Below are 16761 nucleotides of genomic sequence, written 5' to 3'. Positions count from 1 at the left end.
CAGAGAAGAAAATGGGACCAGTTGTCTGCTTTTACTTCCTGGAGCGTATGTTTGAGTGTCTGTAAGAGTGTGTGTGTGTGTGTGTGTGTGTGTGTGTGAGTTGTTTGCTGTCATGACTCATGAGATTCAGTCAAAGTTCTGGTTTTGCTTCAGGGCTTCTTTCACAGCCCAAAGCTTGTTTTGTGGTAAGTTTCTGGAGAGCACGACATATACACACAAATCTTTTAACTTGATTGTGAAGGAAAGTCAGTTGACCCTGCATATGCGAACAACCGACATCCTGAGCCTCTTTTAACAAGCACAAGAACAACTTAAAGTGGATGCCAAAAACACACAAAGAAGCTACGGAGGCCTGATGCATAGTGCATAAAGGATGGAAACACCAAAAGAGAAGCAGGAACAGAAAGACACATAGAATCAACTGATTCTGAGGAAAATAGGAAGAAGCCGAGTTACATTTGACATAAAACAGTCAAATATTGGACAACAGTCTGTAAAATTGAGCACACACACTTTACACCCTTTGAATGACTCCAGGAGTAGACAAGTTAAACATGAACCAAACACACTTTTCTACAAAGGTTGTAATTCACGACAGATGTGTAAATAAATTCTCAGAAATGCTTTAATCCAATTCTCTTGCCACACATCATGTGTGAATTTAAATGTGCATCATCTTTGACAAAGACTTAACCTCTCAATCTGCAGCGTTCCTTAGTAGAGCAGATTAGCCTGTTAAATGAACAAATGCAAGAAATATTCATAAATGAAAATACACAAACAGTATAACATTTTTTCACTCTTACTGATCCCATTACAAGTAAAGATGGTGCATTTGATTTTAAAGTCCATACTGAGTATTTATGACAAGTATCGAGATGCTTTTAACAGAGTTGTAGGAACAGAGGGAATTATATTATTTACGCACACGTATATCTGAAGTCTATTTAATTTTTTGAACCTGACATAAGCCTCAGATTTTCAGACTGACGAAACATTTTTTAAATGATAAAATAAAAATAAATTGTAGGCTTTTGGGAAACCATTCCTAAATAGCAGTGCTGCCAAGATTAAGCACAACGCTGAGAAATGTCGCTTTAGTGGCACATATATCCTGCACCAAGACTTTTATTTCCATGCGTCAGGAAGTTCAGACTTAAGTAGCTACATCTAAATAACACAACGCTAGAGTAAGGACAAAAATATAAAGGGAAAAGGCAAGACTAATTTAAACAAACAAACTCTTGTACTCTTTTTCCATTTTCCATTTAATTAAATCAAGCAACTGAACAAAAATCAAAACATGAAACATCTTGACAGACTGAAAGACTAACATTTAGCAACAACTGTAACTGAAAAGGCAGTAACATCAATTTATTATCTTTACATGCCTTGATACAGTTGGGGTTGGGCTTAGTATAAAGCAGACATTCATTGATGATTTCATACGCTAGTTTAAAGGAAGGTGCAAGCTTTTCACAGTTTGTGATCTGGCAGAAATACTTTCTATTGCGTCTGATTTTCACAGCATCAAGGTCGAAATTCAAACTGGATTATCCGTACTGATCTTTAAAACTTCATTACACCAGCTCCAGGAAAACTTATCTTGCTTTGCGTTAAAGCTGTATTCTACCATCACATTGACAAAGTTATATTCACAGTTAAAAGACAGCAGAACACAAATGGCATATAGTTCACTTGTAGTTTAACACTAAAGTAATCTCTGTGCATAGCGACACTGGAGTTTTCAAAAATTAAAAACACAAGCTGAACGAGATCATTTGGAACAAACCCAAAGAGGCTCCATGACACGCTGACAGGGATCATAAGGCACCTGTACCGTACTCTACAAGACTGCAGTTCTAATCAGTGCAAAAATAGGCTTTAATCAGCTTTCAAGCACAAAAATATATCACATAGTGAGCTGTGTTCAAGCGACTTATTTCTATAAATACGGATCATCCTATTATATTACTTATTGCACATCTTCTCCCTGTTGATTAAAACATTTGAAAGTTGTATTTACTTTTTAAAATGTAAAACAGTGCAAAAGCAAAGCTGTTTTTTTTTTTGCGATAGCTAAGAGGTCAGCGAAGACATTTACAACACAAATATTTAAAAGCAGTGTTCTGTCTACTGAAGGTCAGTGTGTGTTTTGTTGTTTCATGTGTGTTTCTGTACATATTTTTTCATGCCACACTATGAATATGGAGACCACAGTCCTGATCTCACTCACTCCAGAGTCTGTCTGTCTGTCTCCTCCACAGCGTGTTTTTTTCCTGTAGTCTAATACCATAGATATCATAGCAACACTGGCTGTGAGGCTAAGGTGCAGAGTCAAAGCTTTCATCCGAGGGATTTTGCTTCATCAACAGATTAGGGATGTGAACATAAAGCAAACTCACCATTTAAAATCACTGGTGAATAATCAAAGATTATTAGAGGAGCCTTAAATGCACTACAGCCACCGTCTGGTGGGAGAACTGCATTACAATTGAAAAGGATGATAACATTTTTTTTTTTTAAATTAAAAGATTTAAGGTCCCAACAATCCCAATTTGACTCAAACAAATCAACAATTTTCAATTATGTCATCTTAAAAAAAGCAACAAAAAAAAAAGGTCTACCCCTCCTACACTGACAGCATCATACTAACACGTTAACCTTAGTTATTGTAACTTCCAATGGCCCAAAGTCTAAAAAATCATCAGCCCAGACTTATTACATCCAGCTGATGGTGAAGTTCTGACTGAGGTTGAGACCAAGATCTGAAACCGTTAACACCTGCAGAAAGAAGCAAAAAACATCATTACAACATGAACCATTTAATGAATTCATTTCACAGCTTTAACACTTTAATAGATTAAAAACATGACTGTGCTGCTCATCACGTTACATTGAGTTTGTTTAAACGTGTGAACATCATTTTCTCTGTAATTACTATCAAACAATATAACTAAATAACTCTGGCATACAGCACCTACTGTTTTCCCATCATCCCCGACCTCGGCCTCACCTGGTTGGTTCTGTAAGTGAACGCTGCATCCTGGGAGTTCACCAACACTTTGCTTGGCTCCTTTTTCACACCATAGAAAGACGCCGTCTCTATGGTAATGTATGTGGCCTCTATGTTGTTGTGGACTACCTGTGATGTCATCACGTTCTGAAAAAAGAAGAAGATAGACCAGAGTGAGTTACACACAACACACATTCAGAGTTTTATTTCAAAACTAGAACAAAAGCAAAAATCCTTTTCTGTAATGAAGAAGAGTATTGAGAAACAGTGAACGCACATGGAAATATCAAACTCTTTATTTTAATGAGGACACTGTCCTATTTTTGATTTTAAAGTCTTGAATGTAAGATTCAAATAAAATAAGGATGAAAAGGTATCTATAACATGGTTATTTAACAAATTAAGTGTCAATGAATTAGTAAAGTCACAACTAATTGTTGTCCAACAATTTTTTTTACAGAATGCAGTATAAAAAAGTTGTGCATTCAGATGTGTGCGTTTACATTTTTCTGAGAAAGCTTGTCCATTATTTGTGCATTCGATGGTCTGAGGCAGTTCTCACTTTGTTCACAGAGTGAAAACAAATGAAAGTAAGAAGATGTTGATGAATCCCAGATTTGTGTGTTGGACAGTTTGAGCACAGACTTTCTGAATGGGGCCCATTAATCCTATCGAATCTGTTTTTCATGTAAAAAAAACAACAACCTTGTAACAAAAAAACAAAAAAAAAACATAACTGTATTATTAAAGGCCTGCACCAAAAATCAGACAAAGTTAGCTGCTGGCTAATTGATGCAGTTGAGTAAATGTTTGCAAGAGATTTAAGAACATGTCCTTTGGGAATTGGTAGAGATCAAAAACAGGAGAGACAGAGAGAATAACACAGCGATTCCCTTTTGAACACGCTAAATATCCAATAATGCCTTGACTTGCTAAATATGTAAAAAAAAAAAAAAAAAGAAGCATTTGCTAATACTTGTGCTGCAATAGAAGATGTTTATACATTTGATATGTTAAAAAGACCGACCCCTCAGTGACAAACTGTGTTAGAAAGCAAAGTCCTCTGTAGTAAAGAATGAGACGTTATCCGTCATTGATGCCTTCAAATAAATCCACCTAAGACTTTGTTTCTCTTCATCTTTACACAGAACCCTGAATGAAATCACACTAGTTAAGAAAAGGTTGGTGTCAGTTTTAAAAAGTCTTCTGGGAAAAGTGTTGCTCATACAACTAAACACCCTAAAGCAGGCTGATAAGAAGATACCGGAGTGGATTTCTTTGTCTTAAGAGTCTGTACAGTTTTGTCACCTGAGTAACATTAAAGATGATGTAGACGTATTTGTTGTTCTCATAGGTGTCGATGCTTTCTCCATCGTCCCAGAACAAATCTCCGCTGGCTGAACCATCGTCAGAGAGAGCAGAGACCAGATGGAGGGGCTGACCGCTGCTCACCCACAGGGTCAGGTTGGGAGCCTGTTCATGTGAAATAAACACAGAATTAGACACAGATTGTCCTGCCTCTACAGGAACTTTGATATATAATAGAATAAATACTCTGCAGTAAGGCAAGATGTAGAGCATTTAATTCAACAAGAGAGAGAGAAGAGGCATTTCAAAATATCCACAAGAATAAAAGCAAAATAAAGGAACGATGCGATAAAGACCTCTAAAAGGCAAGGGGAGGCATGAGTAATTATTTATCATAGATTATAATAATAAATACTAAATAAGCACATCAAGTTAATAAAGGACAGTAAACATGACATCAGAAGAGGACTTAAGAACAGAAGAATCGATTCGAGGGGTAACGAGAATAAGGAAAGATTGGTTTAGGATGTTGAGAGATGTAAAGAGATGCATGATGCTCCAGACTATATCTGAAACAAAGCTTAAAGTTCACCTGAGTCGCTATGATGGAGCCCTCACGTAAATGCAGGTTGATCTTATCTAGCGGTGCTTGGAGTCGAAGTTCTTCACCTTTACTGTGAACAGCATCGCCCTGAAGAAGACGAGGACAATGTCAGAACACAGTACTCCGAGTGTGCGTGTGCGTGTGTGTGTGTGGCGTCTTACCACATAATAGTCGTACCACAGACCCTCGGGGAAGTAGCCGATCACGTAATCAACTCCAGGCTCCAACACTGGTGTCACCAATAAACTCTTTCCCCACAGGAACTGTTTGTCGATGCCGTAGGTTCTCACGTCTTTCGGAAACCTTTTGACAACATTCAAGATAAGCATCTCTACACATGCACACGTCAAGGACCGAGAAAGCTTTGCAGTGTTAAAAACCACAAACTGGTTCAAGCATAAAACTGTAAGCACGGATGATGGCCTTGAATATCCTGTTTATGATGCTAGTCTACTCTTCATACTGATGGACATTTTTAAAGTGCTGTGTGATGTTTTTAATTATTGTTTTTTTAATATTCACACACATTAACTGTTAACATGTTCTGGTGTTTCAGATCATCTACTTCCTGTTATGTATTATTAGTCTGTCACATTTTCTAAGTCGCAATTAGCTATCTATGGCACAATCTAATTGTGCATTATGCCTCTACAAATAAATAAGAAAATAAAACAATGGATCATAATGAGAGAAGTTCACAGGTCAAACTCAGTCAGTCGGCATCACTTACTCAAACATGATGGGCCGGGCCACAGTGTGTCCGTGAACATGTGCGTGATGAAAGAGAGTGTAGAGGACGGGGAAGAGAGAGTAACGCAGCAGCAGAGCCTGCTTCATGGCTGTGGTAGCCAGAGGGCTGAATGCTGTCGGGTCCTGAGGCTAAAAAATAGAAGAAAAAAAAAGTTAATCACTTTTTTCAAACAATTTTAACCAAATATGCATCACATACAAATCGTTATTAAAGCTACAGAGCAATCAGATCAATATGAACCAGTCAAAGGGGGGGGGGGGGTGTTACAAAATACTGATACAGCAACACATCATCGTTCTGACTTGTGTCTCAGTTTAGCAAATTTCTGCAATTAGTATCATATTGCACACTAAAGAGTTTTCCTGCCAGTACGCACCACCTCATGACTCGTCACCATGTGACATGAGGAGGCTGGAGTCATGAGGTTCAATGACCAAAGAAGAAGAAGACCGCAGGATAATGCGAGACAGAGGTGAAGAGAAGGGTGAAGCATTAATAAAAGTGAAACTGCTCTGAGTTCATGTATTAATCCTGCACTTTGTAGCAGCCTCGGATGATCTTTAGTTGATGATTGATCATATATATCAACATTTATCACTATATGATTCATAAATCGCTCTGTGCAGAATCTTATCCTAATCCTGGATCGTGTCATGAGTATCCCTGCTATTAACATGTTCTACAAATCTGTTACATACTTCATAATGTCTCATTACTGCAGCTGAAGGTTCTTGGAAATTAGAGACAGGAAATAAAAGGATTTTTTAATCCTTAATTGATGGTTTTTAACTCATAACTTCAAGAAAGAAAGTAAGGCTGGAACCTTCATGTCGATGGCGTTGTGGTTGCGTGTGAAGGGATAGAAAGCTCCCAGCTGCGTCCAGCGGACACAGAGCTCCTCCTGAGGCTCCTCACTGAAGCCACAGATATCTGCTCCCACCAACGGGATGCCCAGAAGGTTAAAGGTCAGCATACCTGGAGGAGAGACGGAGAGGTGGGCAATGTCAGGGAGACAGAAACTTGAGAGCGAGAAGAAAGTAAAGAATCAGAGAGATCTATTGATAAACTACTGAATGGAAACTTTCAAACAAAGATAAAAATAAGTGGTAGACTTTATCACAGTGTTGATGACAGAGTAAGTACATGGTCGTTTGTGCAATAAAATGCCCAGCTGCCACATAAAACCAAAATACACATCTTGAGAAAGGCACAAGGTTTGTATAAACAATTGTCCGACGACATAAATGTTTCATGAAGCCCTTTAAATACATCCTAAATTGCTGGCTAGTTTGCTTTCTTTGTCTGGCGGGCGTTTTGTGCCGAGTCGTCACTTTTCATTGGCTTATTTTGCTGCGAGAGGTTGAAAGAGGTCAAAAGCTCTGCAGAGTTCTTTGTAGCTTTATGTCAGACGAATCACTCAAGCCTAGATAAAAGGTTGGAAAGGAGAAAATGTTTCGACCAAAATGAAGCAGAATTTAAAAATATGCGCATTAACCTCTTCTTCAGACGAGGTACTTGTAAAAACTGAGAGGCTTTATAATGATTTATTTTATTTTATGTTATTGTAGAAATGTATGTACGTGGTTTATCTGCTTCGTATTATTCCTGCTATAGAAGTTGTTTATTAATATGTTTGTTGAGTTTGTTCTCAGCAAATGGATCTGACCCACATTTGACATTTTATTTATTTTAGAGCAACAACTTTATGGACATTTTTCTAGAAACTTCACTGTCTTACTTTTTCCGATTGGGTCATAAGTTTGGTGTCACATTTGGTCATCAGTTTTTCCAGCTTATGTAAAACATGAAGTCTTGAAAGAAGGGCCCACACACTGTTTCAAAGCTAAAACTGTCTCTTCTTTGGTAGGACAGTGGACGGAGTTGGAAACCAGCCAGAAAGAAAAAGAGAGAGAGAGGGCTACAGCTTCTGTATGCGAGACCAATCTGCTCCCAGTAAACGGAAGCTTTTTTAAAATTATTTACAATGTATTGGTCCACATTATCTAATATCATTATGCGTGTCTTTGGTCATCATAATTTACCGTTTTAAATGTGCTACACAAACAATAGAATCGTTTGTGTTCATTATGCGAGTACTAATGATTGCATTTCGTGGTGCAGTACTTTGTAGGAACGTGATGAATAAATTACATGATTGATTCCTTGAGAATCCGCAATCATTGTTCAGTTAAGAAACACAAGTGTCTGAATGATCTCACCTGCAATAGAGGTATACAGGTCCTTCCACTGGCTCCTGTTGTCTCCCAGCCAGTGACCCGAGTACATCCCTTGACTCGGAAAAGTTGAGCGGGAGATTATAAACGGCCTCTTTGCAATAATCCGCTTCAGGGCACTTCGACGGAGAGCGAGGAGAGACAGAGCAGAGGCAGAAGGTTAGAAGGAAAAAGAATCTTCAGTGTATATCATTTTGCTCTATTTATGTGTGATAAAGATCTACAGTATACCTTGCAGACGCCTTGGCTTCCATAAGTCCATAGAGGCTGTGTATATTATAGTGTATGGACTGCTTCTGCTGGGCAGTGGCACACAATGTTTTGGCTCTCAGCAAACCTCCCAGCACACCTGAAATAAAACATAAGAAAGGTCAAAATCACCATCAGAAGACTGCTTCTTTGGTACGCCACTTTTTGTGACATGAACGCGGAGAGAGAGAGAGAGCTATAAATCCTAAAAAAAAAAAAAAAAACGGAACAGCGCTAAGTATCAGATGTATGCTCTTACCGGGCATGTATGGAGGATTTTCAAGACTGTTTGATGGACAGCCAATGGTTGACCCATCCAGGAAGTTTGACGGCTCGTTCATGTCCTAAAATTGAAGAAGATAAAGGTTCTAAAAATGACATCATGTAACAAATCGAGCGGTATTATTAACCACTAACAAAGGTACGTTGTTTAATAGTTACTGTATACTTACGATCCATAATCCATCAAACGGCACCTTCTCATGGAACCTCTGGAGGTTGTCGTACCACCACTCATGCGTCACTTCATCAGAGAAATCAGGATACGCTGTCAGGCCAGGCCACACCTGCAGGAAGAGACGGAGAAATGAAAACAAAGATATTGAGGACATTTCTCAACATGATACTCTACTGCTTCCCAATACAACTGATAGTGTGAAGTCTGATGTTGGAATATTTACAAGGAATACAGAAAGCCTGAAATCAGGAGTCTCATATGTAGAGCACGAGACTCGCACAGGGCTGAAAACAAGTTTAAGATTTTGACTAACAGAAGAGAAAGCTACACAGAGACTAAGTTGTTGCTTCCATTAAAGACAGGATGAAGTACAAATGTATCTTCAAATGAAGATGCTGCACCGCCTCTTTTCATCGCAACTACCTTTACATATTTGCTTTTTAAATTAAGCTATATTTTTCAAGGGAGAACCTTGTTTGTGGGGTTTATTTTCTCACCTGTCCAATGAGTACTTTCCCTTCAGCGTCTCTGATAAAAACGTCTCTCCTCAGCCCTTCATCAAACGGCCAATAGGAACCCTCAGGCTGGGTGCTGCTGATTGCTGGGTCCTGCAGGAGGAGACACAGCGCTCACACAAAAAGCCCAAACGAGGCCCAACGCTCACGCGTGAAGGTAAATACAAACGTATGCGTTACCAGCATCATGACGTAGCGCTGGTCGTGAGCGTGCAGGTCTTTGACCAGATCAGGAAGTGTGGCGAACTTGGTGGAGTCAAAAGTGAAGTCCATAGAACTGTCCATGTAATCAATATCATTCCACTGGACGTCCTGTGTACATAAAAAAACACTAATGAGAAGCTGTTTTCAAAGGGTTGGGTAAACAATCTGTTGGGTGTTTTGTTTTACCTGAGGTATCCCATAGCTCCTTAATCTCTTGACAAGCTCCCAGGTAGAATCACTAGAGTTGTAACCCCAGCGACAAAGATGGTAGCCTAGAGCCCAGTAAATGGGCATCGCTGGGAAGCCTGTGAGATGGAGCGATAGAGAAGAGATGTAGGAGGTTATCGTCAGTAACAAATTGTTATATTATAATTAAACCCATGAAGTCCACTCTACACTGCAAGCTCTCGTTTAGTCTTTTACTCAACAGCAACCTCCGGTGTTGAAAAAATGAAGCCAGTGAAGAAATGAAGAAAGAACTGCAGGCTGGCTGCAAAAGCCAAAGAATCCCTGTGAGAGCCTGTATTAAAACGTCCACTTGAAACCGCGAAAAGGAAGAAAGGACTCCTTCAACTATGGCACAGAATGTTTAAACATTCCAGCCAAACTCCTACTCACCTATAACCTCGATATACTGTTCAATCACTGCGCCAGGATCAGGGCCGAGGAAGAGGTAAAAGTCAAGGATCCCCCCGATCGTCCTCCAGGTGAGAGCGGGGGCGGGCTGAAGGGCCACATCTGAAGCAAGAGAGCAAAATTATTTGTTTGTTACAGTGAAAGAGCTTCAGTCTGGCCACTAGGAAATTCCTCCATGTGAAGCTTGAGATCAAAGGAAAAAAAAAAAAAAAAAAGGCTCTGATTGAATGGGAAACATGCACAGTTATATAAATATTCTGAGCTGCTGAGTAAAGCTCCTTGGAAACAACATTTGGTAATGGATCTGATTTAAAATCAGCTTTTAGCATTCACTAGTTAATCACGATTAATCAAGGTCTGCAATGAAAACTTTAACCATAAAAATCCTTTTCCTGTCGTTTAGTTTATTGTTGTAACCTGTATATCAAAATAAAAGCAGGGTTAAGCAGAAAGTAAAGCCCTCTCATCTTAAGACTACGAAAATTCTAAATAAAAGCCCAACAAGTTCATATTCAAATGCAAAATAATGACATTTCATAAAATGTGATTAAAAATGCAATTGCCTATCGAAATGTAGCAAATTATCGGGATTCAAATTTTTAATTGTTTAACAGCCCAAATTAAAACTTGGAAGGATTACGGCTTAAAACGCCTCATGGAAAAAGAGAAACCATAGACATTAAATGTTGATTCAGTTTGCACACTTTTAACAAATACTCTGAATCTTCTTCAATAAGTATAACCTGACCTCTAAATGACCAGCACTGTGAAGTGGAAACTTAATGACGCTGCAGCCACACAAAGCAGAGCTCATGAAAGTAACTTCTGTTGGGACTTCTGTTTTCATAAAATTGCTCAATCTTGTGATTGAACTAGTTCCAACACTGTATTACTCTGCTCCGTTTGCAGCTCTGTAGAATAACCACTCGTGTTTTATTGTACTCAAAGAAACCTGAAGTGAAAGTCTGCGGGGCGACGAGCAGGCTCACCCATTGCGTTGCTGTTAAGCAGGAAGAAGCCATGTGCGTTCCCACCGTCCTCCATCAGCAGGTAGAAAGGATGGGCTCCATACAGGTTTGTCTGCTCCTAAATCATGGAGAGGAACACAACAATGTTACAGCCAATATCGTCTCATATTTATACAAAGATGAACACTCTACTCAATTTAATCCAGATGTATCCATAAAGCACATTCGAAAAAAGAAACGGCTGACCAAACTGCTCTCATGTCAATACATAACATTCACATTGTGAGAGATAGAAATAAAACAGTCACAGCTGCTCACCACTCTCCTTTCTTCAGTATTTATTGTATTCCCTTCCTCTACTAACCTGTAATCACAATTGCAGTAGTCTGATATACTATATATTTCTATACATTTCCACTAGAGCAATAATACCGCGACAAAGTTTTTCTAACTCCATAGATCCTAGTGCAATAGATTATCCAGCCGACTGCAATTTTTCATACTTGTGCGATATATTTTTCAGTGCAACATGTGCCGTTTACTTGAATGTAGGTCTTCTACGTACCTGTGGGTGTTTAAAAGTCACCACATAATGTGAAGCATTTCTCATTTTTGAATGTTAAATCAAGTCTTTCCGTTCTATTCTGAACAAGAACGGCATCTCTTAAACCGATCAAAAGCCAATAAATAAAAGCTTTTTTTGGTTTGTTTTTAAGAATGGGTTTCAAAACATGGAGGGGCAAGATGTTCCAGAGTTTGGAAGCAACTTCCAACGTGCTTTGACCTTCATCTCGGGACAACCACGATCAACTGGTTGTTGTATATCATGGTAGAATCTTAAGTAGTGAAGTCATGTTATTTACTTTGGCTCTGTCTTACAGAGACATTTTGCCTTGTCCCAGCAGAAAAAGCACAGTTTCACTGAGCAGAAAGATTACCTCACACGAGAGGGAAAGCTACTCCAGAGAGCAGCTTGCACCAGTCCAGGTCCTGTAAGGTGAATGCAGCCTATAGTTGTGTTATTGAAAACAGCTGTGTTTTTTTCACTATGGTTTGTCAAAAAATACGCTATGAAGAAGTTCTGCTGTGCATGCCAAGATTTGGATCCAGCTGGTTTCACATTTGAGGATTATTATAGTCCAAAGAAAGGTCTGTAGTGAGAGGGGTGTAAAAGACTTTTGTTATTATCAATGACTACATTCAAAGTATGCTAAATTAAGCAGTGTTAAAAAGAAATCCACTAATGACAAGCACAAGCTGACCAGGAGAACCTTTTTTTCCCTCTATTTTTACGCAACATTTGTTAGCCTCGCTAATTTAGTCTCCTTTGCCTTAAGTCTATCAGCATCTTTTAATTTCTCATTTTAAATCAGCGAAAACTAAGCACACAGAAGAGCAACCAGCTCATGCAATATTTGATTTTGTCTGTCATCATCATCTTAAAAAAATCCTCTATCACTGCACCAGGCATTACACAAGACCGAATGACCTCTATTACGATTGAGTTTATTTGTTACTTTAAAGAAGACAATGACTAAAGTCCATACCATGGGAGGCACGTCTCTGGCCCACATGGTGAGTGTGTTCCAGTGGACGTCATGTAGGAAGGTGGAGCGGTGCTCGCCCAGGCCATATATGAACTGACTGGGCAGGGATGTGGAGAACTGGAGAAATTGGTCAGCGTAGAAGAGAGGAGCCACGGTGGTGTTCAGACTAACAGGAAACAATTGCGAGAGGCCACAGGATATTAAAACACGTTCTATTATGCAACAAAATACAGTGGGGTTTTGTTCTTTATCTAACCAAATACAGCCTGCTCGAATCCGACTTACAGCACCGCTCCTGTAGATTTTCTCTTCACAATGAGACCGAATGGCGTCTTTGAAAGCTCTATGATGTAGTCTGGACTTTCTGCCTTCTTTGTGGCAGTGGGAACAGAGATGGGAACCTCAAACCTTGCACTTGAGGGGTCAGTGATCTGAAACAAAGAACATCAAGATAAACGAAACAGGTTGAAATTAAATGATAGACCGGAAAGTTTGCCGCCCTTGTTAAAAAAACCAAACAAGCTAATCTGGAAAGTTCTGGAGGGCACCTTAACACCCATCAGTTCTGATCATAAGATCTGCACATTGGTTCCAACATGTTCTTTCTCAACTCGTGTGACTGCATGCTCCTTCAAAAGTTACAGACAGATTTGACGCTTTTCATTCTTAAATTCTGCATGTGAAGAAGTCATGACTTCATACTGCTCAGATTTACTCACCCTCACATGAAGCCGCGTGTCCGTCTCAGAACGGAGCTCCACCTCTAGAGTGAGGATGTCTGCTGGGTAGTAGGTCTTCACATCCTTTACCAGTTTACCTTTCTGCCCCAGGGGCGTGTCTTCTATTGACACAAGCGAGTAGGAAGGGAAATCCGGTGTATAGAAACACCAGGGGATACCGTTCCGCCGCGAGGGGCTGGAGGCCGAGGAGGCAGGAGAAGATGCTGGGATAAAACAACAATTCCTTGCCTCACACATCTGCTGGGTCACAATCGCACCTCTTTCAGGGTAGCAATCGAATCTCCACGCCTCAGGGATTAAAGCGCAAGCCGCTCGGCGGGCAGCAGCTTCACTGTCGTTCACTACTTTCTTTCTCTCCTCATATTCTAAAGTTGGTGAGGCGGCTGGTGACGGAGGTCGACGCGGCTCTTGGTTGGACGGGTTGTGCAGCCAGAACATGGTGCCCAGCAGCCAGCCTCCACAGAGGAGCAGCAGCAGGAAGCCAATCACCAAGAGACCTGTGGTGACGGAGCATGTCGGCCTCCGTGGAAGCAGGGTGGCTTCTTCTTGCTCTGGCACCTTCAAACATCACAAGAGAGTCTCAATGTCCAGAAAAGTGAGAAAGACCGTCATTACAATGTACTACAGACATAAACAGTCCAAGTCAGCTGATAAAGGAAAAGTCTGTTGCATAACAGAAGTACTGACTCAACTTCTTTATTTAAAACTAATGATGGACAGGGTCTGACAATGTTTCACAAAACATAAAAAGTTACCCTCATGAACATTTCTATTGTCTGTTAAGAAACAGAGCTAACAGAACTTGTCTTCATATTAAAATTGAAAAAAAAAATAATAATAATAAAATGATGTCAGGCTGATATTGAGAGCAGATAATGAAGCATAAGAAAAGAAAATTAATTGCCGCAATAAAACTTAAATAAAGAAACACACGATTAAAATAAATGCAACAAATTCCAAACTAGTTGTCAGCTTGCATGTTTGAGAAATCACTGCAGAAGGTAGAAGTGAACATTGGAAAAAAAATAATCATAAACTCACTGGAATTTCTTCACGGACAGGATGAGGCTCCTCTAACAATACCGCACTGGAAAACTGAACATCTTCAGGGTTCAGCCGCTTATAGGACACCATCCTGATAGTGTGACTTTGTCAAAGTGAGAGACTGAACACATAAGAGAGACAGAGACAGAAACAGCAGACGTTCAGAATTAAGGCAGCTTTTGTTTCCTGTTAAGATTTGATGAGAGAAATGTGATCAGAAGCGGTGAAGTGAAAATGATTTGAATCAAAGACAGGGCTGGTAATTTTCTCCAGATACACCCTTAGTAGGATTTTGGTTGAATTGTCTTTAGGTTTTGACAGAAATTAAAAACTCATTTGCTCTGAAAAAGAAACAAAGAACATCCGTTATCTTTAGCAGTTTTAAGCATGTAAAAACTTAGACCAACGCTTTTCACTCAGTACGAGTTTTATGAACCAATCAGGCCTCCCAGCTTGCTCTATACCCCATGCATGCACGAGCCCACACTCTGAGCATGAGCTTAAATCAGCGTCTGGACCAATGGCGTGAACGCATTTAAGTGAGGGGCGTGGCTTCAGAAGGAGTACAGAGGGGGGAGAGTGAAGAGGAGCACGGAGAAAGTGCCATTTCAGTATTCAACTACATGCTAGTTTTTTTTTTTTTTGAAAATTACCAACCCTGCTTTTATTTATTTTTAAATATTTATATAACACAAAATAGTGGCGATTATAATTGAATTAAACGTGTTTTTAGGAACATTATAGTAAAGAGACGCATCTAAATATGAAACCTCCTTTAATCCATGCAGACTCTTAAATTGTACATTTTCACATCAATTTTATCCATTGTTTTTGCTTTTCTGACCCTGGAGCCTGACCTATCCTAACAGTATACATGTACATCCATTCATTCTTAAAGTAATAATTACAGTAAACATTTCTTACAATATTTATCTAAAAACATACAGTTTAAATGGGAAACACATACATGCTATGTACTGTTTCAGTGAGCCCTGGACCTTGTACGATAATGATCGACAGACTCAACAGCAGGATGGAACTTATCGACATGATATTTAAACTAGGTTTAAAGTCTCCAATCAATGCCAGTGTGAAACGCTTGACTGAAGAAAAAACATCTTGTTCTTCCTCGGCCCACGTTAAAACATTTTACAATATTTTGCAGCGCAGGGCGTGAGGCTTAATCCTGGGTGTGGAGTAACACTTTAATCAACTCAAATATGCCTCATGTTCTCAACTCGGTTGTGAACTTCAGAAATGGTGCATTTGCCTTCAGTTTTAAGGATACGGGTTTATTTATGGCGTTTATTTTTTTTGAAACTATAATTAAACGCAACGTTTACCACTTCGGTGAAGTTAGAAATATATTCACAGATTCGTCTTACCCGGACCAATAAATCACCAGCCGAACATTAAGTGAGGGTTAGGGTTAGGGTTAGGGTTAATCAAAGGTTGCGGTATAAAGAAGGCTCATAGCTGCTCTTAATGTTGCACATTCAATACACACATTATTTATTACTATACAGCAAGCCCAGCCCTGGATAGGAGATGTCAAAGTTCATCACGTAAACATCTGACCACCAACTTCATAGCAGTATTTTAGGCAGTCTGACAACAATAAGGTATTTATAATTACTAGTAAACAACACGTCTTCCTCCGGGAGCTAATGAAAACAGAGCGTTTCTAACCGTTAGGTAAGCTACCTTTAACGGAGAGGAACTTTAGCTTAGGAGAGCTAATGTTAGCTGACAAGGACGGCGACAATATCCTTTCTTACCTGTTTGAACTTTTAGGTTTCGCAGACACACAAGAACTAGTGTGAAGAGTGAGTTTTCCATTAAACAATTGCTTCGTTATCTAGCTGGTGAAGTTTTTCGTCAGGCTGTTCAGCCCGACCGTCTGCATGGTGTGCGTCTGTTGATCTTCTTGTGCCGTTCAATGAACCTCGTAATTTCAAGAACTTCCGCTTGAAGACCATTTTAACAACAGCATGTATTTCCGGTGGTCTGGATTTATAAACGTAACTCCACCTTAATATGTACAGTCTGTGAACTCCACATATAATGTTATAGTGCAGGGGTGTCAAACTCCAGTCCTGGAGGGCCGGCTTCCTCAGACTGTTAGATGTCTCCCTGCTAGGACGCAGCTGAATCCAATGAGTGACTCGTTATCAGGCTTCTGCAGAGCTTGATGACAACACATTAGTTTAAAGCAGGTGTGTTAGAGCAGGGAGACATCTAAAAGTCTGAGGAAGCCGGCCCTCGAGGACTGGAGTTTGACACCTGTGTTATAGGGTGTTCACGATATTTTGCTAAATTAAATGCATTTATGTTGACAAGGTTTAAGGCTGGTTTCACGAAGAATAGGGCTGTGTTGTGTTTACCTATTCCGGTGCCCACTTCAGGAGCAGCTTGTAAATTGTAAATTTTAAAATAAAATGTCAATTTCTCGCCAAATATGAGCTGCAATGATTACAGGAGTCAACAA

At 39.6% G+C, this 16761-nt stretch overlaps 1 protein-coding gene across 1 annotated transcript; it reads right to left on the bottom strand.

The window, feature by feature from the left end:
• Nucleotides 1-1244: 1244 nt before the first annotated feature.
• gaa2 (alpha glucosidase 2) lies at nucleotides 1245-16237 on the bottom strand. The gene is made up of 21 exons (XM_079337274.1): nucleotides 16052-16237; nucleotides 14271-14394; nucleotides 13209-13787; nucleotides 12775-12920; nucleotides 12490-12655; nucleotides 10964-11060; nucleotides 9957-10076; nucleotides 9525-9643; nucleotides 9315-9446; nucleotides 9117-9227; nucleotides 8615-8728; nucleotides 8422-8506; nucleotides 8145-8262; nucleotides 7899-8032; nucleotides 6503-6654; nucleotides 5659-5807; nucleotides 5090-5231; nucleotides 4917-5015; nucleotides 4325-4489; nucleotides 3017-3163; nucleotides 1245-2784 (listed from the first exon to the last, which is right to left on the bottom strand). Exons 2-21 carry the CDS (start codon nucleotides 14361-14363, stop codon nucleotides 2722-2724), a joined length of 2931 nt encoding a protein of 976 aa, XP_079193400.1. The 5' UTR covers nucleotides 14364-14394; nucleotides 16052-16237; the 3' UTR covers nucleotides 1245-2721.
• Nucleotides 16238-16761: the final 524 nt, after the last annotated feature.

Source organism: Symphodus melops, assembly GCF_947650265.1.
Source record: "Symphodus melops genome assembly, chromosome: 2".
Lineage (NCBI taxonomy): Eukaryota > Metazoa > Chordata > Actinopteri > Labriformes > Labridae > Symphodus > Symphodus melops.
The sequence above is the reverse complement of the archived record's forward strand: the minus strand, read 5'-3'. Positions and strand labels throughout refer to the sequence as shown.